The following is a 24,017-nucleotide window of genomic DNA, read 5'->3' on the forward strand; positions in this document are numbered from 1 at the left end:
TTTTTTTTTTTTTTTTTTTTTTAAAGAGAGTACAAGCAATTGAGTTCAATAGGACACTGTTAGATAAACGCAGTGATAGGCTGCAGTTCTGGCTTTGTATAAAGTAATATGCCTTTTAGGCACTTGGCACTGTTAATATTACTGTTTTGTGCAAGAAGAAATATATATTTATATAGTTATTCATCCTTGAAAAAGCTCATCATATTTGTAGAATCCGTAGTGACAAGTCTGTATTTAAAAACTTAAGACAATGGAGCATTTGCTTATACTGTTTAAACAACTCTTTTGACTATACTAGACAAAATCTTCCGGTTTTGTTCAGGTAAGCTAATTAAAAGAAAACCGTAAGGATGGTCTGACCTCACAGATGCTTGCGCACGGGTTTTGGTTTCTTCTGTCTCTCTCCTTCAACGTGTCTGCCTATAAGCGAAGCATGGGCAAAAGTTGTTACAGAATTGGGTCTTACTGTACCAAGTTATTAGAAAATTTAAAAGGATGCCCTGAAAGTACCGGAAAACCTATGGAAATGCATAATTGCAATGATTGCTTCTTCTCCCCATTGTTCTGTATCTTTTCCCTTATATACCATATTGCATATTAAGTTTTATAGAGCACTGATTGTTGTTTTGTAGAAGCATGCTCCTTGCAAGTAGTGATATCCTTAGTAGATGTCGTACAGTCTCGAATGATGTTTTCTTTGGGAGGACAAAATCCTATTTGGGAGGAAATCACCCCCTCTTAAGGGGGCTTACAAGGGGGGTGATTATAATGGCAGAAATTGTTGGTATCAGTGTTTAGAATTGTTGTACATTTTCTCATCCTATGAGTGCATACATGTATTTACAATAGGGTTTTCTGTTGCATTTGCTTAAAAAAAAACCCCACTGAGCTAAAAAGTTTGAAAGGAACAGCTTGAGGAATTTTTTCCATCAAGATACAATCAAGGGCAGGAAATCGTAGAAGCAGAGTTGTGGTTTTGCCTCCATTTTTTTATTAGTTAATTAAACTATAACAACGCTTAACTTCATTTTAGGTTAACTGTTCCTAGAGTTCAGAAATATTTTAAGAGGTCAATAATGCTTTCTTTGGCTTTCGCTCATTCGGTGTGGGATAAGGAGTCGCAGTCAGTAGGGCAGAGTTTTCCAGATGTGCTGCAGAGCGTGTGTGCGTGCGTTCATGTCGACAGTTGTTGACGGTGGGAAACCATCCATCTTTCCTCATCTGTGCACCACCCTGTACGGATGAAAACCACAGGAAAGCAACGTGGATAGCCTGACATCTGTAAGCGAACTTACAGTATCTGATTAAAGCTCAGGAGCCCCGAGTACTTGCAGCTACCAGTTGACACGCATTTTTACTCGGTGATGGAGAGGTGCTGAGTCTGAGTGAGAGCACTGGGGGAGGGGGAATCCAAAGGGAAAAATTTGAGACGATAGGTGTGTATTTAGTTTTGCCAGAAGCAAAAAAAAACCCCAAAGACTCCATTGTACATTGCAGCATGGGTTTTCTCTGTGAAGTTGTGTTGTTTCTTCTTTAAAGTGCCGTGAGGCATCTGTCTGCGTTTTCTTCTTGGCGTGTAGAGCTGCTTAGAGGCGTGCGCTTAAAGGGCATATGAGGGAAGCAAACAGAGCCATGCAAGTGTCACATAACTGTCTTTAATAACGGGAGCTATTCCAGCACTCGGAGCCAAATCATCTTTCAGCAGAAAGGTTAAAATTTAGCAGAGCTGGGAAAGGGAAAGAAGAAAGGGGAGGGGAAACACAGCACCACCTCCTGCTGACACCACAGAAGTTTCCCTCAGCTTTCCCTCTCTCTCCCTCTGTGCATATATTTTCTTTTTAATCAGCTGGGGCTCTTCCCTCCCCTGCTTTTTTTTTTTTACTGTATTTTTATAGTTGGAATTCTGCTTTCCTAATTTCTCTTGTTTCACGTTTAACTTCTTCAGAGAATTTCATTAATAGTTACTGCAATTACAAATAATAAATAAACTCAGCTCCAGCTGCTCAAATGGCTGTCATAGCATATCTGGAACATAATGCAGTCTGTTCAGGGCAGCCACACAATGCAATTTATCCCCACACCAAGGGAATGAATTTCACAACTATAATTGCTACAATATAATTCTTATTAATGTTGTGCTATAATTCCTATTAATTCCAAAGGGCTAGTAAATGCATTAGGACTTGTCAACATATTATTTTACACTGTTTATGATCTGTAGAATTACGCTCTTCAGTATTGTATTGCATAAAAAAAGCCTTAAAATTAGCTTTAATTGCGGGGGGGGGGAACCACATTTTCTGTTCGGGCACTGGGAAAGAAGGAAGGATCCTGGTGTTTGAGGAGTAATGAAACTGCATTTTAAAATCAGTCCTTTGAACTTTCTGTGCCACACAGTTAACAGTTTGTGATAATATATTAATAATGCTTGTCCTGCTTATTAGAAAAAGAACCACTGGTGTCTTTATGAAGGAATAAATAACTATAAGAAAGATAGGTTTATAAAATTAAAAATCACTGTCTTCCAGCAAAGCCAAAAGTGGGGAAATTACAAGTCATTGTAACTGATGTAATAAATGCAGAATGTGTTATCTTGCTGTGCTCTTATTTGTTCTTGTTCTATCTATCTCACTACCCCGCTTTTCTAGGTAGCGAATACGATGAGGAGGAAGTAGACTATGAAGAATCAGACAGTGATGAGTCCTGGACTACAGAAAGTGCTATCAGCTCTGAAGCTATCCTTAGTTCAATGTGCATGAATGGAGGGGATGAGAAACCTTTTGCCTGTCCTGTTCCTGGATGTAAAAAAAGATATAAGGTAAGCAGTAGTGCAGACCTATCGTATTTCCTGCTGATGTAGTCGCGGGGGGGAAGCGTCTAAAATCAATTTGTACCTTTCTTGTTCAATAGACTTTCACATTTATTTCTGTGGTATTTTAGCAGAGTACATATTTTATTCACTGGTTTCCTCTCAAGCACAGCCAAGTTACCAGTTTTACAAAGGATGTAGCCTTTTGCATCCCTGTCTGTCAAGAGAGATTACATATAGTGACTCTTTTGCTTTACACATTTTAACTAGCTTTCTATTATTTAGACAAATTAACTGCAGAATGCAGGAGATACTACCAGCAAAATAATCTCTTGGGTCCCTTTCTGAGACACTAAATAAAAAGCTTCTGCCCATCAGTGCCAGAATTAATTCCTTCTGCTTAACTGCTAGAGACTGCCTCTCCTTTAGTGAGACTGTGCCCACGGAGGGTACTTTTCCTGGTAAAGGTGATATGCGGAAGGTGGTGGTTAACGTTTTGCAAGTCAGAGGTCACCTCGGGAAGGCAGAGCCTCGGGGAAATTCTGGCATCGTTCTGTCCTGGGTCTGAGTCCCCATGACCCGTCTACACAGCCGTCAGTGTGTCTGGCCCCGTGTGCAGGGCTTGCATCCCTCTGTGTGACATGCTGTGAAACAATTTCCCCCCCCCTTTTTTAGTTACTCTCCATCATGAAAAATTTTTGTCTGTTTATGGGAATGAAACATCTCTAACTTTGAACCTTGAGCTGGCTGGTATAGAACATGCCGTGATTTTGCGAGGAGAGGAGTATTGCTTCACGTGAACCGGTGCAGGGACAGATAAAATTGTATTGAGCAGCTTGGACTTCAGTATGGTATTCTATAGTCATTGAAATTTGGGAACAGAAATAGCATGTTAGCACAGTTCCTCCAAATCATTTTCTGAAGTTTTTGCATGAAGTACTGGAAAATTCAACCACTGACCTATACCCTAGAAAAAGCAGTGGTGGTTGGGTTGGTTTTATACTAGTTTTATTTTATGGCTTTTCCTTTAAATAACTGAAAAGTAGGGACTTAAAAGAGAACAGAAATATGAAAGAGAAATATAGGAAGACCAATAACATTTGAGATAAAACAGTTGTGACAAGAATGAATAAACTGTGCATGAAATCGTGTAGTAGACAAAAACATGTTTCAGTGATGCTGCAGCTGCTCTGAACGGCAGCAGCTCCCATAGCAGCAAATCACAAGACTGGGACTCCTATACAGATCAGTTAATACTGACAATACTTACTTAAAACATGAGCAAGAAAGCAGCGTGCTTATTTCTTAGTGACGTACAAGTCTTTTTTTGCAGAGATTAGCCTTAACTATGTAATGTTTATTCTCTTCAGTTACAGGAAAAACTGAACAGCACCTCCAGGGGCAGGGCAGAGGGAAAGATGTTTTCAGACTATTTGCAAGTATTACTTTGCAGATGTACCCACATTATTCAAGATTAATACTTTTCTGGTGTGTGGTAGAAGCTGTGCCAGATGAAGGGTATAGTATAAAAGCTAAATCCCTAGCTCAGGAAACAAACAAGCCGTGGCGATTGTTAGAAGTCACTGTGCCCACAGGGCATCTATGCATTGCAGAAAACATGCACTTAATGGCAAAGGCTAGGAGGAGAACCCTGTAATTTGCTATATCCTGTCTGTTCTCTGTTTGACTGCCAGCCCTCTGTCTTTTTATTGCCCAAATAAGCAAGCTGTTTCTGCCTGCTTCTGCTATCTCACTACCTTCATCTCAAATGCATGAGGACTGTCTAAGGGATATCTTGTACACCATTAATGTTAGAACAGTCGGACAGGGAACAAATTAACAACCTTTAGAGAGGCTGACAGACAGAGAGCAGCAGCAAATAAAAAGTACCGTATTTTCCTAAGAGACTCACCTCTGTTTAGTCCTGATAGGAAAATACATTTCCTTAAACTCTGCCTCACCTCGTTTCTCTTTTCTGTGGACTCTGTTTCCTCCCTTTTTTCTTTTGAGCCTAATTTTTTTTCTTTTCGCATTTTTATCTTTGTTTCCTTCCTTTTAGCTTTGTGTCAGCTGTGTTTCTTGTTTCCTCTTCATCTTCCTTCTGCTTAACCCCCTCCTCTGATGAATTATTTGCGGAATCTGGGTAGGGAGTCCTGTGATCAAAGCACGAGGATTTTCTGGTGGGTACTGAATAATCACAGTCAGGGCTGTAAAACAATTAGAGAGCTCCAAACAGGAACACGGACATGCACATACAGTAATTGCCAGGCTCACTTTACGGCTGAGAAAGGATGCATTCCTTTAGGGAGCGAGGAGGAAAGGAGAATATACACAGTTTTCTTTTGTCTGGCCTTAGGTGACGTACGTTTGAGAAGCAGAAATGTTATTTTTAGATGTGTTATTTGTATTACAGTACAGCTTAAAGGGCCCAGTAGGGATGGGGCTCCTTTTTGCAAACAATGTACAAGGATAAAAGATGGCCTCTGCGCTGAGAAGTCATTATGGAAAGGTAAATAAGACAAAAATGAGTACAACAAATACTCCCAAGGAATGGGCTGGGGCGGACAGTGGAAACTGTAACGAGAACATGTTTATACACAAGCCCAGATGAATATCAGAAGACCCTACTGGCCTCCTGCCCAGCTGCTATCTCTTGGTGGTTTCCCATAGGCAGTGCAGTAGAAGTGAGTCATAAACATTTAGTTGTTCTTCAGGAACTTTATGGGTTTTTAAGAAGTAAAATTGCTTGCTTATAATATGTATTGGTACTCTATATAGTATGGCACAGATTTTCTGGAGGAGCCGAAGATTTGGGGGGGGGGGATTTTAGTGACATGTAAATTTGTTTGTGCGGTAGTCAGAAACAGCTAAATGAATCTGGAGCACACTGTCTTCTAGATGCTTAAAACACAAGCCTCTCAACGAATTTCTGAAGCTTGCTTTCTTCTTATTATGGTTACTGACCTAGAGAACAAATTATAAGTATTTTATAGTTTGCCATTTATGGATTTTTTTTTCTTCATACGATTTGTATTTGATGCCTTAAATTTGATTTTTAGAAAATCATCTGCATGATTCAAAGGAACCCAAAGATCTTAGCCTTGTTTCTGTGGAGTTCAGCCTGACCAGATTTTGGATTTACATCCACGTTTAGATGCCCTGTCCAGAAGTGTGCGGGTATTGAGTAGTTAACATGCTTTGCAAAATGCCACCTGTAGGAGCTAAAGTGTGGATCTATGAAGGTGGCAATTAGTTTTCCTTTTATTCAGTACCACCTATGTGTGCCAGTTATTTGGTCTCTAGCTCTGGAGAAGGACATTCAAAATGTGTGTATGATGTAGATAAACTTATTCAGGCAACTTCCAAAGAGCAAATGAAGTTTGATACATAACAGATAGATACAAAAAAACCCCACAAATAATGCATATATACTATTATAGAGAAAACCCTAGAGTATTTGTCATAGTTTTTCTAGTTTGTGCGAATACAATAATAGAAGAATAATGTATTTCCATGCATACAAAATGTAGCTTACATGCATGACTGCTTTTTGGCCTTGGGCACGAGGAGAAGTGGTACCTTCCAAGAATGCCGAGGCATTGGGCTTGTCTTTCTGGCAGGTAATGGGACGAGGGTCCTAGGCCTGTCGGGTGGGGCAAACCCCCGGGAAGGCTGATCTAAGAGCAGTGAGACTTGGCAGAGCTTTGGGAGGAAGAATATTGAAGTGAGAGAGGGGAAAAAGGGAATTTACTTGAAAGAAAGGAGCAAGCCAGAGCTTGCAAGCTGAGCAAAGAGGAACTGGACCCACAAAGAAAACTTCAGGAGGTACAAAAACATACATGAATGTCCAAGAAATCCTCCCAAACCATCCTTGACGTCTCTTCCTACTTGAAGGGGGTGGCAAGCTCTCTGCAGTCTAGTGGCTTCGTGAGTACTGCCGTGCAAGGGGCCCTGCCCAGCAAGTGTCCTTGTGTCCGTGCAAACCAGGTAGTGCCAGTCTAAACTTCTCTATCTCCTCCTGATCTGGTCCCAGGTTAATAATTGTTTCCTCCCGTTTAAGATTTTGGAGTGCCCTTCTATACTGCCATCTTCTTCCTCAATCATTTGTGAGAGTAAATAATGAGCAACCTAAGTAACCAGAGCAATAAAAGTGATGTATGAGTTTGGCAGTGGGTTTTGCCATACCTCGACAAACTCAGCCCAGACGTACAACAAAGTGTTTACATTACAGCAGTGGAAAAAAGTGCTGAAGAGTCAACTGTAATTCTACAAACATTTTTTTTTTAGACAGGAGGTTTAAGATTTTGGAGTGCCCTTCTATACTGCCATCTTCTTCCTCAATCATTTGTGAGAGTAAATAATGAGCAACCTAAGTAACCAGAGCAATAAAAGTGATGTATGAGTTTGGCAGTGGGTTTTGCCATACCTCGACAAACTCGGCCCAGACGTACAACAAAGTGTTTACATTACAGCAGTGGAAAAAGTGCTGAAGAGTCAACTGTAATTCTAACAACAGTTTTCTTTTAGACAGGAGTACAGGTCAAATTTCATGTTATACTAGCTCCTCATACTCCACGTGGTTTACTATTTTTCAAACCTTCCATGGCCCAATTCATTCCACGTAGGTTTCTGGTTTAGCATTTCCTTAAATTTTTCTGCCTGAAAGTACTTTTCCCCCTTCATCAAAGCGCGTGGTGTACTTGAGGCTGAGTGGATCGTTAAAAAATCTGGATCAGGAGAAGAGTACCATTGGCATGGCTATTTGATACTGGTGAGGATATTTGTGATTGCGGGTTTATGGTATCTGTAGCAATTGATACTAGTTTAAAAGTATCTTAAAGTGATTTCTTACAAAAATTAAAAGTCTAAACAGGTTTCTGTAGTTTCCAAAATATATATAGGGTTTGGGAGTAGCTTTGTTTTTAAAATTCCACTGCAGTAGCAAGAGTTTAGCAGGTCACCCCTGGATTTTCTCTTCTTTGAAGGCGCAGGTCCTTAACGGTACTTTAGGTGTTGACAGATGCCTTATGACAGTCCTCATGACATCCAGTGACATTCCCGGCCTCCCTGCCTCAGTGGTCCTGCGGGTGCTGAAGGTTGTAACTGCATGCAAAAGCATCTAAAAGCTGCCTCAGGATCTCGGATAACTTGCAGGGAATTCACTTGGCTGCTCTTGAGGATGATTTGTAGCTTTGATGTGCTCTTGTCTGTCTTGGTGGTACGGCATTCTGCCTCCTCTGAATACTCTTCACCCAGAAGTAACCTGCCCTAAAGGCTCGTATTCGTATGTCTGGTTTGTCTTGGAGACTGAAGATTCTCGTCTCCCACATCTCAGACGACAGCTGTGTAGGAGTTGTCCGGTATTTTTAAGGATGTAAAGGACAATTTGGGGGCTGGACTTGGGACTTCAAGCGAGGATTCAGTGCCTGGATGCTCTAGAGGAGAGAAGCATGAATTTGTGGGCAAAGCAGTTGCTTGGAGTCTTGCACCGTACCCTTTTTCCAGGGTGGATATTTTAGGCTAAGTTTTTCTTTCCTAAAGGATTGCCACAAATCATCCAGACACCCAGGCTGCCCCGAAATGCCACTTCAGCGGTACAGACTCCACTGGGCATTACAAGTTCTGACGAGAGCAGTACCACGCTCAACTTTATGATTGAAACCGGAGAACTGTTTTTGCTTAAAGATTTAAAATACACTGCTGCCGTGGCACAGCTAACGTGTAATAAATAACGACCAGCATTTTACATTGTAAGGTGAGAACACCGTAGCTATCTGGGAGACGGGGCGGTTTCTCTCGCAGTTACACTCCTCCCTACTTCCCCGATGGGAGCAGTGAGTTCCTTATCCTTCTTTTGCTTGCTGTTGTGAGCTGTGGTTAGAGCAGGGCAGTGGAGGGCAGCACGCAGGGGGACTGTCTCTCTCAGGAGTGGGACGTAACACTTGAGATTCTGACTCAGAAGAAGTCGGAGGAGGCGGTAGGGGAGGAGAAAGGGAGGTGTTGGCCCAAGAGTGGTATTGAAGGTGTTAACCTCGTGCCTCTCTGGGGTTTGCGTTCTGATGTATATAGAGTCTTCCGAAGTTTTAGGAGTTGTAGCTCTGTTCTGTTAACTGAAGGCTTTTTCTTTTTCCCCTTTTTTTTTAAACAAATTTTCTAACTTGTCTAATCGCTGTGAGTTCCAAGCTGGAGCTTCCTCTTACTGTAAGCTGCATGTTGATAAAACTAAACTTGCTGCTTAAAAAGAGCCAAGGGGACTTTTGTTATGTGTAACACCAGGCAGTGGTTCAGCAAAGACAAAATCCCTGAAACTTTAATTTAGTGGGTTAATTAATATCCATGCTGTTAATTGAATATTTTGTCTTTTTTTTAATAGTTTAAAAAAAACCCTGAGATACATATCTGGAAACTTTAGAGAGGACACAGTAGAGCCTCGGAGCTGTGCCTTTGTCACAAATTGTCTTGGCATCTTTTTTCTTCCTAGGAGAAGCTCTAATGAAAGACAGTTTGCCTTTTCTCATTTATCCAAAATCCAGGCTCTTTTAGTGGAAGCAGGTAAGAGAGACTCCAGTAAGATGAATCCTAGAGAAAGCGGTGTCACATACTAGTGAGACCACCACAGCTTCTTCCCCTTCTGCCAGGAAGAGGTGAAGAAGAGGACAGGGGTATGATTTTGATGTATGTTTAGTAAGGTTCTTGATTAATCTAGCAAAAGTGTTGCCTGTTTCCTGACTGTGCCAGTATAAGGGTAAGTGCGCTGTGGTGCTGGTTTTTTTGTTCTTTCTCCCCAGACTACAGTGGAGATGAGTTCTCTAGTTTTAGCTGTAGAATATTCCCAAACGATAGCTGTTTTGAAGGCGGCTTCTCTGGATTACTTTCCGAGTGCCCTGTGTAACTCTTCCAAAGTTAAAGCGTTCCCTGCAGTTAATTCTTGGAGACAATGTGTAAACTATCAATCAGAATTTGCTGGTGCCTAAAGATGTATCTAGAAACAATGACACAAAACGGAACAAACGCACCATGGGGGGGGAGCTTCAGCTTTTTGAAGAAGCGTGGCTCGAGTCTTCATGCCAATTCTTTGTTTGCTTGTTAAATGAACCTCTGAGTAAAATTTGTCAATGTTATACAAAGAAAAACATCTCTGTGTGAGCAAAGAACATCTCTGTGTGAGCCCACTAAATGGTACTTTTTGGAAAGTACGTTGGGAGATAAAAATCAGTATTACCCAGGTAGGCAAATTTCATGCATTAGAACCGCAGAGATTATTCTCCTTCTTGTCCCACCTCGTCTCTTGGAAGCCCAACACATGCGTAACACCTAGCGGGAGCTCCTAGCAACTTGTGTGATTTTGCCCGTGACGTTAATGGATTTTTGGTTTTTTAACAGGAAGCCGAGCCATTATCAGACCACTTGACCACTAACATTTTACTTTTTCACTCACAGAATGTGAACGGTATAAAGTACCATGCCAAGAACGGCCACAGAACGCAAATCCGCGTCCGCAAACCATTCAAATGTCGCTGTGGAAAGAGTTACAAGACAGCTCAGGGCCTGCGGCACCACACAATCAATTTCCATCCCCCCGTGTCTGCTGAGATTATCAGGAAGATGCAGCAATAACATGCTGGTCACAAATGTGCCAAGAAATCCTCACCAGCAGTTGCTGATTTTGAGAACAGCCACCTTTTTCAGGGGAAGCATTCAGCAACCCTTTCAAAAAATTAAATGCATGCTTTAAAATTTTCTGTAATTTTGGAATGATGTATCTTTGTAGAGTTAATGATTTTGTACATTTGCACATGTAATCATCATACCCATTTTCATTACTTTGAGATAAGGTGCTATAAAAGCTATAGGTTCTTCAGAACATTCTTCTCCAAAACGAGAAAAAAAATTAGGGGGGCGTTGCGTATTTAGTTGTACTGAAGTGTTGAACAGGAGTGAGAGGAGGAGCGCTTGGCACTGACATCCTTTCGAGATTGTAACGCGATGACGACTTTCAATGCATCTGTCAATGTGCGTGCAAAACCAAAACAATACCACCCTCGTCAAACTCTAGTTAACATGCCTTACATAATGGAGTTATCAGTGGAGTAGCAAGTCTTTTAGGTAATGGAAATATAAATAAGAAAGAATGTTTAACATAATATGCTAAAAATATTTTCATACTTAAATAACATACATAAAAAGGTGTGCTTGCTGTATTTTATATTATCCTGCGAATCTTTTTTTCCCCCCCCTCTGGAAATGCTGAAAATCTTGCCATTTGAACTAGTAAACAATCACTTTAGCGTTAGAAATTACTACTTTTTTTTTGTACGAGATGTCATCTTATGTTCATGCCCATCAAACTTTTGAGGACCAAGATCCCAGTCCAACTAAATACTTACCCCTGAGCTATCTGTTAGAAAGACACTTGGAAATACTTAAGTGCAAATTTGTGTGTGTGTGAGAAACAATTATCTTCATCTCAGATGAAGTTTTAAAGCACTTTGTAGTTCTCTATTGCCAACAGATTTAATGTTTTATGTGTTGCCAATTCTTGCAACTACTGTACGAGCATGTGCCTGTGGTTGCAAATAAAAATTAACAATTCTACGCATGGTTTGAGGAGGTCCATTATTTGTGCTAAGGGAGTTTCTAATGCCTCTCCCTCACGTTCATTGTATTTTGAGATTTTCTTTGTGCCTTTTTTTTTTTTTTGCTTCTGGTTGTAGGTCACTGCATTCCATTTGGAAGTGTCTGTTTAGCTTTACAATTCATTTTGCTGACATATGAGCCTTACTGAAGATTAAGTGCTTCTTGCAGCAGATGGTCAGAGACTGACTTAAAACAAAAGCCAACATGAGAGCGCTTCGTGTCTGGACCATACCTGAACATTTGTTGCTTACCATCCTGCCTTGAGCGTTCTTCTCTCACAAGTGCTATTCTTGGCCCCGCCCCAGCCCCGAAACACTTCCTACAGGGTGAGGGTTAGGGAGGAACTCCCCCACGTTAAACAGCAATCGCCTTTGCTTGGTTCCTGTTCTTCTAAGGGCAAAAGGCAGCTCAAATAAAGGAGGAATGAGCTTTCCCTCCCCCCCCCAAAGCTTTAAAGGCAAACTTTGTCAGGATGACAATTAGCCATTCTCCAGCAGAGCGAAAGTCTCGTTAAAACACTTAGGAACCATCCTAATGACTAAGCGTTTAGAACACCCGAACTGAAACAAAACATCCCTTTTTCAAATCCTAGAGAGGCGACAGTGGTTGTATCGTACAGTGCTGTCAGCTGGGTTTAAAGGATGATCCAGACATGAGTTACTGGCCCACAAGGGGCCCCAGGTGGCCGCTTCCTACTTTCCGCAGTTTGGCAACAGATCTGGCCAACAGCTACGTTTTGGCTCTGCTCCTAGTGCAAGAAACGACAGGCTGGGTAAGTTCGTTCAACAGCTAAACAGTCGTAAAACGTCATTGTTGCATGTAAATTCCTTTCAACTATGAAAATGGAATTCCAGTTTCTATTTACCTATTCATTGTGACAGTATTATTAAACAGGTAAAGATGGGACTATTTTGTTATACTGTGTATAGTGAATGTATTGTACTGTGTCTGTGAAAAGTGTGCTTTAAATTATATTTTCATATGTTTTGTTGGGGACAAAGTACTTTAAGTTTGAAAGTGACAGAGGTTTGTTTTAGAACTGAAGGCAACTTAAAGAATTCCTGTCAAGAAAGCTGCTTATAAATGTAAATCAAATCACATTTAAAATAAACTGCCTCTGACCTAAAAAGACTGCTCTTTACTCGTTACTAACCTGAAGAGTTCAGTTCTTGGGCTGGATGTACTCTTTTATTTGGGTATTTTACTTTGGTATCATCAAACTCTGTATTCAATAAACACCTGAAGCAGCTGAAGCACTACCCCATTAATGCCCAAAATGACACAGAATGCTACAGCCTGGAGAAACAAACAAACAAACAGGAGTATTTTGACTTCATCAGTCAAAAGGACATCAGATTTCACGGGCTCTTTCCTTCCACCATGGCAAGAGGGCTCAGGTTACCAGATAAAATTGGTACGGATGCCACAGAAGCCCCCTTTTATGGGTAGGACAGGGGTTACCTTTCTTCTAAAGGTTTATCAGAAATGTAAACCTTTCTCTTATAAAAAGAGAAATCATTGAAATTTTAAAATTCAGCCAGGCTGCGGTAGAGGCATTTGGCTTCTGTCACATACCTACAGACTCACTGGGTGGGTGATTTTAAGCAGCCATGTCAGGGTGGCTATTTAACCGGGAAACTTTTTAAGTAATTCCCCATATATACACACATCTAAGAGAAGTCCCTGCTTTGGCACAATCGGCTTTTGAGGTTGTCCTGCCTGTGTGAGATGCCAACCTCTGAGACTTCCTAAGTCTTTAATAATACAATAACTACTAATATTTTGGTTTTATAGCCTGTTCTAACTGTTCTCATATGCTGTCGAGTTACGGTAAGAAAAAAAAATTGCCACAATATTCTTTTGGAAATTGCCATTTCCATGCCTTACCTCAGACCATCTCTTGACATGAAGTTCACAGTTCAAAAAAAAAGAATAATCTCAGACTTAAAATGGACCACGGGGACTGATGTAGTAGCTGCTGCCCAAGCCACTGCGATTTATCCATGCCATCCAGCTTTTAATAAATCCTGCCCTGAACAGGATATTGCACGTGTTCAGGAGAGAACTGCAGCCAACAGAAGCTACTCAAAACCTTAATCCCCGAGTCTCTCTCTCAAACGAAGACCATAAATAGATGCGAGCAACAGTTTCTTTGTCATACAAAGCTGAAACATCGTTTACTGTAACTATGTACAGCCTAAACTCTGTTTTATTTCAAAATGAGCAGCAGGAAAAAAGGACCACCGACTCCATGAATAATTTTGCTTTTAATGTAACAAGGCTGCTGTACAACAAGTGGAAAGCAAATTTACGTAATGCAGTTAAAGTAAATATAAAATGTTTAGATATACACACATGTTTTTACTTACTGGAAAGAAATACATGAAGTTAAAATGCAGAAGGTTTTAAAAGCCCTAAGCCAACAGAACACAATTCACTGTTGGGAAAATATAACAATATTTTCTACTGGATGCAACTGCAACATAACAGCAATGATTTCTCTTTTTAAACAATTACTTATAGGCATTTAAGCAGAGCAGTTTCTTTCAACTCAAAAATACTGCCTTAAGGTACAACGTACCTAATTCAACATTATCCCTTAAGGCAAACGTTCTATATGTAAAACTGAAGTATTTGCCACTCCTTTTGTTGCAAGCATGTAATCTCACAGTACATGCATCTACATTTCAGAAATGTACTAGAAAACTATATTTTCATAGGGTAAGTAACATAACTTTCCGATTTAACTGTTACTCAAAGAAAAACTACACAAATTTGCTAGGAGAAACATCTGTTTATTACATTTTTAATCATGCCTCAGTTACTGCGGTCCAGAGAAACCCGAGGTGTTTTGGTGGCATTTTTATGTAGCTGAAGAGCATCGTGAAGCTGGTCTCATTTTTTCTGAGGCCAAGTCATTCCCGTGTCCTTACAAATTCCACTAAGTAGGGGAATAAATAGCTACATACACGACAAGGTGGGGTTTTGCGGGGTTTTTTTTTTTTAGTATAAGGTTAGGTAGAGAGAAAAGATAACCCAATAGCAGCTTACAGCCGCGATTTATCACGGCTCCCATTAGAGTACGTTAGCTTTTAATCAGAAGTTTGCACTGTTACAGAAAAGCTGCACTGCTGCTGTTCCGTAGGTGGACCACTCAAAGTTGTGGGGTTTTAAGCTACGCTGCAAAACAAAGTATTTAATCAAAATTTAATACGTTCTGATCAAAGTGCGTCTGAACATGCCTCTCAAACCCTTGCTGATCATAGTCAGGCGGGAACTGCTCACTGCACATGGGGCACACCTTCCAGTGACTCTCAACGTGTTCCTCAAACTTGCTCTGATCGTAGTTGGGTGGAAACATCACATCGCAAAGCGGGCATTTCTTGTGCACGTCAAAACTGCCAGAGGAGGGGGAGAGAAAGAAAAAAAGGAAACAGTCATTTAATCGGTTATTGCAAAAGAAAATACAAAAGTAGGATCCTGTTGCCACCCACGTCAAGAGCTTTACTACAAACTTAAATGTGAGCAGACTTCGTATCTAAGCAAGTATTGTATTTAAACGTCTTCGCTGAAAGCGCTCGATACAGTTAAAGTAGTTTAACCCAGGAATTCCAAAATAAGCTGGCATTTTAAAAGCGACATAGTTTTGACATCATTCCAGCTACCACTGAACACAAATCTATTGAATGTCTTAATGGCCAAGCGGTTTCATGGGAAACCACTCTCTCTGCTCATAAATGCTTGCTCTTAGCAAACATAACACTTTATAAAAGCTCTAAACTTCGGTTCACAATTAGGTTGGAAAGAGAGGGGAAAAAACAAAAGGTATTCATTCATTTACTGAAGAAATTGTCCACATTCCGTCAAAGTAAGGTATAACACAAACAGTCCGCCCAGTCTAACGGCGTATTCTCTGACAGTTAATTGTAAACCAAACATTCACTGAAAACGCTGAACAGTTTTTCACCTCCACCCCCCAGCCTTGAGTACAAAAGTCCCGTTACCTAGAAACCTACCCATGCCACTGAAGACCAGTAAAAGGTAACATTTACCTGGAATCAAAGCAGAAACCTGTTCCACGTTCATGCAAGAGAAGACTTGGAGGGTCAGGAGCAGAAGGTACAGCGTTGTCATCATCCTATTAAAAAAAAAAAAAGGAAATGTTTGAAATAATACCCACTAGAAACAGCTTTTTTCTTTCCCCTCCAAATACATTTTTGTTATCAAGCATAAACGTGGCTGAAATTTACCTTTCGTTTCATAATCCCTGCAGCGTCCGTTTTACTTCAGTGTACAAAAGGAGAGGTGGTTAATGAACACGCAAAGCTAAACGCAGACTGCCTTTTGACCACGTACCTAGAGCAGAAATCTGCGCCAGCACTGCTAGAATGCTTCTACTAACAGAGTAACTAAGGAGATGCAGGTCACCTCACTGTTAACGCCTGGGGGCCAAGTCGGAACAGAAAAACCCGTGTTAAGCCGAATGCAGGGCATCGCACTACAGACCACAGTAGCATTGTATCGAGAGCCGAAAACTCAAATTCTAGACAACAGAATGTCAAGTCACACTTTCAAAATCTGTCGATTTAAATTTCAGCAAGGGGGGGGGAAAAAAAAAAAAGACACTGCTGTCCACACGCTTGCCTCCCGACGGTCAGTTCTGAGCGATCTGCCTGCGCTGCTCTCGCCAGCCAAGCATGTCACACGTTCCACGCTGCCGTCGGGCACATCAGCTAAATTGCCCCGTTCGGCTGCTTCCTCTTGTCAGCTCTGGCAGTTGCACTCTCCCTTCACGCACACTAACGGCACATAAATAGCTGCAGCGGGCACTGAGGAGGATCGCTCTGCTGACGGACAAGCGGGTTTGCCTCAGAGCTTCTATCAGGTTAGGAAGGCAGGTCGGCCTCTAGGGAATATGCTGCTCCTCGCTTCTCAAAAGAAGAAAGAAATCTGCCCACAATGGGAAATTCTCAAGCAGGAAAATGAAGAGTACCTACAGTGGTTGGATTCCAAGAGTTCCCCCTCTGACAAGCAAGGGGTCAGAGCACTTAGTTCTGCAGGTTTTTGGGTTGTTTTTTTTATTCCATGATGACATTATTATGAATTAAGATTTAAATAAGCACAGTGATGTAAGCAAACACTATTAGGGGAAGAAAACGGCACAAAAGGGAAGTAAGAAAGCAGGAAGAAAACCAGAACTGTGTTTGTAAACGCATTCTTTATGCAGTGCAGAACTATTCATCATACAGCATCTACATATACATATTCTGCTATTAGATAACGCAGCACAAAACCTACTCATTTCAAGGTGGGAACACAGGTAAATTCAGCAAGATTTTGGAACTCCAACTCCTAGTTCATTTTCCTTTTCATCTCAAAGACGCCTTACATGCGAGAATTATGAATTATCCAGCAGGTCTTCAAAAATGGATGTGCAAGGGACCATATGTAACAGCGTAATGCTGCCTGTTTTATCCAAGTAACTAATATGTATATTCAAACGTATTTCATTTTTAGGCTAACATACTCGGTCCTTATGAAGAGTTAATGGCAACAGGGCAGGAAGGGAAGATTCCCTCAATATTTTTCTTCTGACAACAGCTGTTTAGTTTCAACCATTTAACATTTCCATTAAGCAGCTAGTGGGGCTTGCTGTGACAGATGCTAGCAACAGACATATTTTCCTGTCTAACTGGCTTGCTTTGCACCTGCAGTAAAAAGGGCATATGGGTTCTAAAATATTATTTGTTCCTTTTGTCACGGAAGAGGTAGGATGTATGTATTAAAGAAGAAAAACTATGTAAAGTACTCTCGTGCTACAATGCTACAGCTTATATAGTGCCAAAAACACAACAGATTTGCTGAACAGCAGACCAGGACTTACCTGAGAAAATGAGTGTGCATCTTCCTTCAAAAAAATAGTTCCACTACAAACACAGGCCTAATTAACATTTAAATCCTTTAGAAAAGACTTTCTTACAATTCTTTACTATTTGTCACTCGGTTCTTCTTGAACCCAGGGCATTTTTGTCACAGCACTTATTAATACTTGGTTACAAGTGACAAGGTGGACGAGGTACTTCCCTGGTGAAAGGGCTCTTCAGCCTCAAATTCCTTAAGTAAGCTTCGTTTAGGACAGATTAGCAGACCCAATGACAAATGCAGAGGTCATTCATTATATTAAGGGTTATTAATTTTAGTTGAATAAGGAGTCAGGATTTACCAATGCTAAATATTGACTTGATATATAAGGGCATTAACTAAAATTATGTGGCTAACATGATACAAGATGGGTCTCTCTTCCCATTCAAAATTACTAATGCATTCAACAAACCCCAACTTTTAAGAAAGGGTCTTTACACAGACCTGAAAGAAACCGCTAACCTGAATGCCCAACTGTAACAGAAGACAGCACTCATCATTCCCGAAGCAATCCACCTTCCACACAAATGTTAGAATACCACAGAAATTTTAGCTTCCCTCTCACAAAAGGAAACCTCTCAAGTCTTTTTGCACGCATTACACAAAGATTAAAGTGTACTGAGTGGCAAATGAAATACGTTCATGTAACACATTATTCAAGTAGAACTGATCTTACCAATGCCCTCCATCCATTTATATTAGCTGTGTCAGCAGAAGTAGACTGCTCTAGCATCAGCTTCCCCACATGTGTATTTCTGCTCTACTACCACAGTCCAGGGGAAGCTAAAGATTTTGATTAGAATCAACAAAATGCAAACTGATTTATATGAAGGTTTGCCATTTAAAAAATTTATTTTAAAAAAAATCAGCTCTGCCTGTCCACCTTATATAAAGCTTTAATAGGTCAATAGGTTGGGTGGGGTTTTTTAGTTTGTTTTGGGTGGGTTTCTCACATTATTTACTCTAGTTATTTGTTCAGTATTTTGCCCAACCCCCTTTTTTTTTTTAACATTTGGGTTACTGTGCTAGTCACGGTAAGATAAAATTGTTCACATCTTCTGTCCTTCCTTTCAGCTTCTGGCAAGTGTGATACCCTACCATGTACAAATATAACATTCGTCCTCATTCCTTTTTGAAAAGCTGATTTGAAAAAGAGTATGACACTTTCCTCTACATGGGCACACATGCACTGTCCTGCATTGCTGCCTCGTAGACACTAGCTTCAACAAAAGGCAAGCGCAAGTTATTATTTAAGTTTATAAAAAGGCTTTTCTGATGTAAAAGTAACACGAAGTTTGGTATGCCTTAAGGCTATAGCTTTCCTGTGACCCAGTTCAATTAATTTGTAAAAATCATACCGTGTGTTCCTTATAGTCACTTCTGACCTGTGCACCGTGTAAGAATGGCACTACTACATATGTATTGGCATTATGCTGTTAAGATAGGGGAGTCTGTCTCTTCAGCATACTGTTGCTCTTGGCCAAGTACATAAAGAAAGATCCATTCTTAACCTTTTGTTATTCTTAACCCAAACAAGAAGAACGCAAATCTATATTGAGCCTACCTCTAAGTGCACATTACAGAGATTACCGTATAATTAAAGAACGGTCAAGCAGTAACAATGAGAACTTCCATCTTAGTCCGAGAGCATTTCACAGCTATTCTAATTACAAGTTACACTAAACAGTATACAATCACCAGTAACTAAAAATTCTCATGCACTGCCCTGGGGTAACTTGGAACCTCTGGAAAACACAGAAAATGTCCCATAGTATCGGACTGTCCAACAGCTGTCTGTCATTTCAGATGGACAAAACTCCTCAAGCATACCCCGTAAAACAGAGAACTATATGAAGGAAGGACAGATCTTACTCATCTTTGTTCACAGTCACTTAGTGCCCAGGTTCTTCCAGCTAGTATAACCAATGATACACTCTTTATCCTTATAAATGATGTTACATATGCTTTCCAACCTGACATTTAAAAACCAGTCACTCTCCCAGGGTAAAACAAACCACCCCCTGAAGACTCAAAAGCTGAAATGAGAAGGCTAGTTGAAGCTGCTTTACAGAAAGAGTTTGACAACAATTGCCGGGAGGCCAGGCCTCAATGGCTCAGCCTGTGCTGTATTTTAAGCATGGGCATCAGCTTACTCTCAAGACCCCACAGTTGAGTCATCCAAGTTATTTGGACAGAAGCCCATACTCCGTATTTTGAGAAAGGGACAGTTTAATCTGCCCTTTGTGTAGACCCAGAGCCAGCTTTCTTGCACTCCAGACTGATGACCAGGGACACTGCTGCACATACTTACTCCAAGACCTCTGCAGTGCCCTGCAGTGATGTAACACAGTTGATATGTGGCCTCAGGTCCTTACAAAAAGAGTCTGATTGCATGTAGCCGCAGGCTGGCACTGTGGTTATGTAGCATAACAAGTGCCAGGCCTTCTGAAGTCAGAAGTTTGGATATCTAGGTTAACGAATCATAAAGGATGCCTTTAACATCATGACTGTATCACTGGACTAACTCTGACTCTAAAATTGCCACAGTGCGTTCCACAGATTATACGAATCATAAAGATAAATATAGTATTACACAATAAAGCATGGTAAAAAAAGAGGGGGTTTGCCACTAGAAGAAGAAGGGAAAGCCAGGCATTAACTGTCAGAAATAAGCGCAACTCACCTAGTTTTAACAAAACTAACCACTTTGTCTCAAGTACTGCTTTCATGATTACAACTGTAATCAGTTCCAAGACTGCCAAACAGAAATTAGAAACAAAGCCATATGACACTGTACAAAAACCATAGACTTGAGCAATCCCCGTCTCCGATTTCTACAGATCACTTTAACATGCAACAGTAAGCGAAGCGATACCCATCTTAAGCTTTAAACAATAAACGAACAGCCACACCGCTAACATATAGTAGCTTAAGCTTAAGCTTTAAGCAATCTTAAGCTTTAAACAATAAACAATAAACGAACAGCCACACCGCTAACATATAGTGCAGGTAAACTGGAAAAAAGAGTACATACATTTTCTTTCTGTCATTCAGCTCTGCTGTGTGAGCGAAATCAAACAAACTCTTTTAGGTCTCTCTACCTCTCTGCAAGCAGTCTGGTCTCCCAAGAGGTACTTGGATACCAACTGCTCCTTTTCTGTCTATCCCATACAAAAGATAGTACTGGCTGCCAGGGTAAGATCAGACTAATAAAGTGTAGTGGGGTTTTTTTGCTAGAATAAAGACCATTTTGGATTAATCTCAAAAAATATCCTGACCTGGTTGTCAGTTGCCAAAAGTTACACCCCCTACCCCCCACAAATTTACTGTGACTAACAACATTGTTTAAGAGTCTCAGGATAGTTATTCTGGGCTTACTGCCAACTGTAATCAGGACTACATTTCTAAAACTCACACTTTAGTTTTAAATATATATTTATGTTTTGTTTATGGATCTCTCCCATACATAACTGCTTCTAGAAATTATTTGCTCCAAATTATTACATTTTGGTCAATTATGGGAGCGTGACCAAATGGAAAGTTAGTGCTGAGTAGATGACGGCAGGAACATTTGGCAAGTGTGACACTGTGGCAAGTCAACATTTCTACACAAAATCACCACTGTGTGCGTGCTCATCTGGCATGATTAACACAGACCAGCTTATCCCTCTCAGAAATCACGGATTAATTGGCCTAAGCGTTCCAAAAGCCAAAGCTACAAAGAATTCCGGAAGGTCTTCAAATCATACAAAACTGATGTTTTTTCATGTCAACGAAATACATGGAAGAGCCCATTCCCAAGGAACAACGTTTCGGGAGAAACAAAATCGGAACACAATAGCAACATTAAGCAAAAATTCTGATGCATTTGCATCCTTAAGTATCCTTACTTGGTCTACAACTCAGAGTACACGAAGACAGTAAAGGCAGCGTAAGCTTCAATATAGCAGGAGTGTCACCATCACCTGATCTTACACTGCTACTCAGTATACAAAAATGTCTTCACTGAGAAGTAGAAAGGGAAGCCTACTCCACTTGGGGTAAGAGCAAACAGTGTTCTCCTTAGGAATGTGGGAACTAAGTTCAGGTCACATTAGGAGCAAATGCCTCAGAAGAAGGATCATCTCAATCATGAGCTTGAGAATTTTGTAATTTACCAGTAGGAAAGACAAAATGACTTTGTAGAGGGTTACAAAGATAGCAGCTGTACTCCAGAGAACTGAAAATCAAACCACTAGTTGCAGGCACAGAAGCATCCCCAGGAAAGTAATTGATGCACAGCTTTAGCATGAAAATAATCCTCTTAAAAGTGAGCTTAGGGTGTCTGTGATGTCTTTCCTTCTACGAATGGGAATGGTACACACCCTAGCACCCATCCAGTACCATAAGGCTATGCAAAAATCCTGCCTCACTAGGCCAAATGTGCTCTTAAGGAGTATACAGAACTTCTGACACTGGAATGAGAAAGAAGCAGTCAGTGAACAGAAGAAGCTGGCACCCTTCTTCCCCATCGCCAACCAAAAGGATAATTACTATCTTGTGCCATACCTCTAATCTATTAATGTAATTGAAAGATTCATATTTCCTCCTTGGGATAGGTAGAAAGATCAACCAAGGCTGTCTCACTGAGATTTTTAAGAGGTATATTGCTAAAAAGTACATATGATGGCAGCCACATTAGCTCAACAGGCTGACAGTTTTTCTTCATTGGGAAGGGAAATGGAGAACCACCTTTCTGTTGATGTAGAAAACTATCCGTAACAGTAAGCAATTTACAATTCTAATAAAACAGAATAGAAACATGATCTTTTTCATATATTGCAGACAAGGTACCATGAGTTAGATCTTTTTCAGTACGAGACGAAAAGCATATAAATGGATCATTACCCAGGAACACAAGATTCCTTTAGGCAAAAGTAAACTCAGCACCTCAAACAAGTCTGTTACAAGACTGATGAAGAAAAAGTTTGCATTAAAAAACAAACAAAACAAAAAAACAAAAACACCTTATGAAGACTTCTCAAAAATAAGGAGACACATGGGATTCCCGTACAGAAGGTTTGCATCAATTTGAACACATTCAAGATATTTCACTAGAGAGGACAATTTCAGTTCAAGTAAAAGAATCAAGTTTTACCACCAAAAAGAGAACTAAGGAGTCCTGACTTTCTCTGGATTTGTCTTGCATTCCCCCTAACACTTCTCGCCCCATACCATCTCATGTTCTCTTCCTGTTTAGTTGGCTTAGTGACCAGTTTGCAGCCATATTCAGGCTGATTAAGCCAGCTGTCGGCTGCCTGTTAGAACAAGAATTTATTAAGGTCTCTCTCTTCTCCCAGGCAATTGCCAAAAAACCTGCAGGAAGTCAGTATCTAACACCTCTACCACAGGTCAAACATGGCTGAAATTAGCAGAAGGAAGCAAAAACAATATCCAGAGAGAAATAAAATATGGGGGCAAGAAGGCAAAATAAAAATCTGGAAATTGGAAGAGAATTCTGTTTTGAGCAAATGCCAGAGTACAGACAAACAGAAAATGGGTACTGCACTTACATCAATTCACAGCACAAATAATGCTGTATGAATTGTTTAAGTGCTGGAATGGCCCAAAGAAGGCAAAGGCTTTAAAACTCAGGGACCATCAACATGTAGAGTGGAAATGTGCAAATGGACAAATGCACAAAGACAAATTCTAGATTCTTTCCCTGGTGCTAAGGAAGACATGTCGCAGTTGGAAATAGAGTAACTCAACATTTACAATGAAAGAAGGTCAAGGTAATAACAGTTGCAGAGATGCGGTTTGTAGGTTTGAAGCAATTCTACCTAATTCCTTGTCCGGAAAACACTTCTGGGAGAAGCATTCAAGTTTTCTCCTCTGTCATCCAGATTATTTATGAAATTACTCAACTGCACAGGAATGTAAACAGCAACTACAGCAGGTAAGTTTGACTTGCTAGAGCCCCTCATAGTTTGCTGACTTATTCCTTAGGCTAGATGAATATCCTAAAGGAAAGGATGCCCCATTTCTGGCCTTCGTTCTGTAGAAGCAAGTCGCAAAGCTTGTCTCACACAGGCATGCACACACTTCCCTACTCTCACCTTATAGACTGAAAAAAGCCTGTTCTAGTCATATCTGAAAAGTCTGTTTACAGCTGTGTGTATACAACCTCTACTTCATTCTCCTATGTATCATAAGCATAGGGTACTGAGGGAGCTGGTGAAGCGCTCACCAAGCCACTTCCGATCCTTTATCAGCAGTCCTGGCTAACCAGGGAGGTCCCGGTTGACTGGAAGTTAGCAAATATGATGCCCATCAAGGAGGCAAGAAGGAGGACTGGGGGAACTACAGGCCTGTCGGTCTGACCTTGGTGCCAGGGAAGATTATGGAGCAGATCATCTTGAGTGCCATCACGTGGCACATACAGGACAACCAGGTGATCAGGCGCAGCATCAATTTGTAACAGGCAGGTCCTGCTTGACTAACCTGATCTCCTTTTATGACAAGATGACCCGCTTAGTGGATGAGGGAAAGGCTGTGCATGTTGTCTACCTAGACTTTAGTAAAGCCTTTGACACCATTCCCCACAGCATTCTCCTAGAGAAGCTGGCTGCTCATGGGTTGGACGGGCGTACTCGTCAAAGGGTAAAAA

General features: G+C 40.7%; 2 protein-coding genes across 5 annotated transcripts in view; one reads left to right on the forward strand and one right to left on the reverse strand.

The window, feature by feature from the left end:
* The window catches only part of JAZF1 (JAZF zinc finger 1), a 91,567-nt gene extending 78,992 nt beyond the window's left edge, over positions 1–12,575 (forward strand). The window contains exons 3-4 of the mRNA XM_019472787.1: positions 2,649–2,818; positions 10,250–12,575. Coding sequence (XP_019328332.1) covers positions 2,649–2,818; positions 10,250–10,426 — 347 coding nt within the window. The 3' untranslated portion in view covers positions 10,427–12,575. The remainder of the gene's footprint in view (positions 1–2,648; positions 2,819–10,249) is intronic.
* Positions 12,576–13,694: 1,119 nt separating this feature from the next.
* TAX1BP1 (Tax1 binding protein 1) overlaps positions 13,695–24,017 on the reverse strand; it is a 69,878-nt gene continuing 59,555 nt past the window's right edge. For all 4 annotated transcript variants that reach the window (XM_009282018.1, XM_009282015.1, XM_009282017.1 and 1 more), the window contains 2 exons: positions 15,499–15,584; positions 13,695–14,844 (listed from right to left, as the gene is read on the reverse strand). In XM_009282018.1, the coding sequence (XP_009280293.1) occupies positions 14,643–14,844; positions 15,499–15,584 (288 nt within the window). In that variant the 3' untranslated portion in view covers positions 13,695–14,642. The remainder of the gene's footprint in view (positions 14,845–15,498; positions 15,585–24,017) is intronic.

This window comes from Aptenodytes forsteri, unplaced genomic scaffold, assembly GCF_000699145.1.
Source record: "Aptenodytes forsteri isolate BGI_AS27 unplaced genomic scaffold, ASM69914v1 Scaffold164, whole genome shotgun sequence".
NCBI classification, from domain to species: domain Eukaryota; kingdom Metazoa; phylum Chordata; class Aves; order Sphenisciformes; family Spheniscidae; genus Aptenodytes; species Aptenodytes forsteri.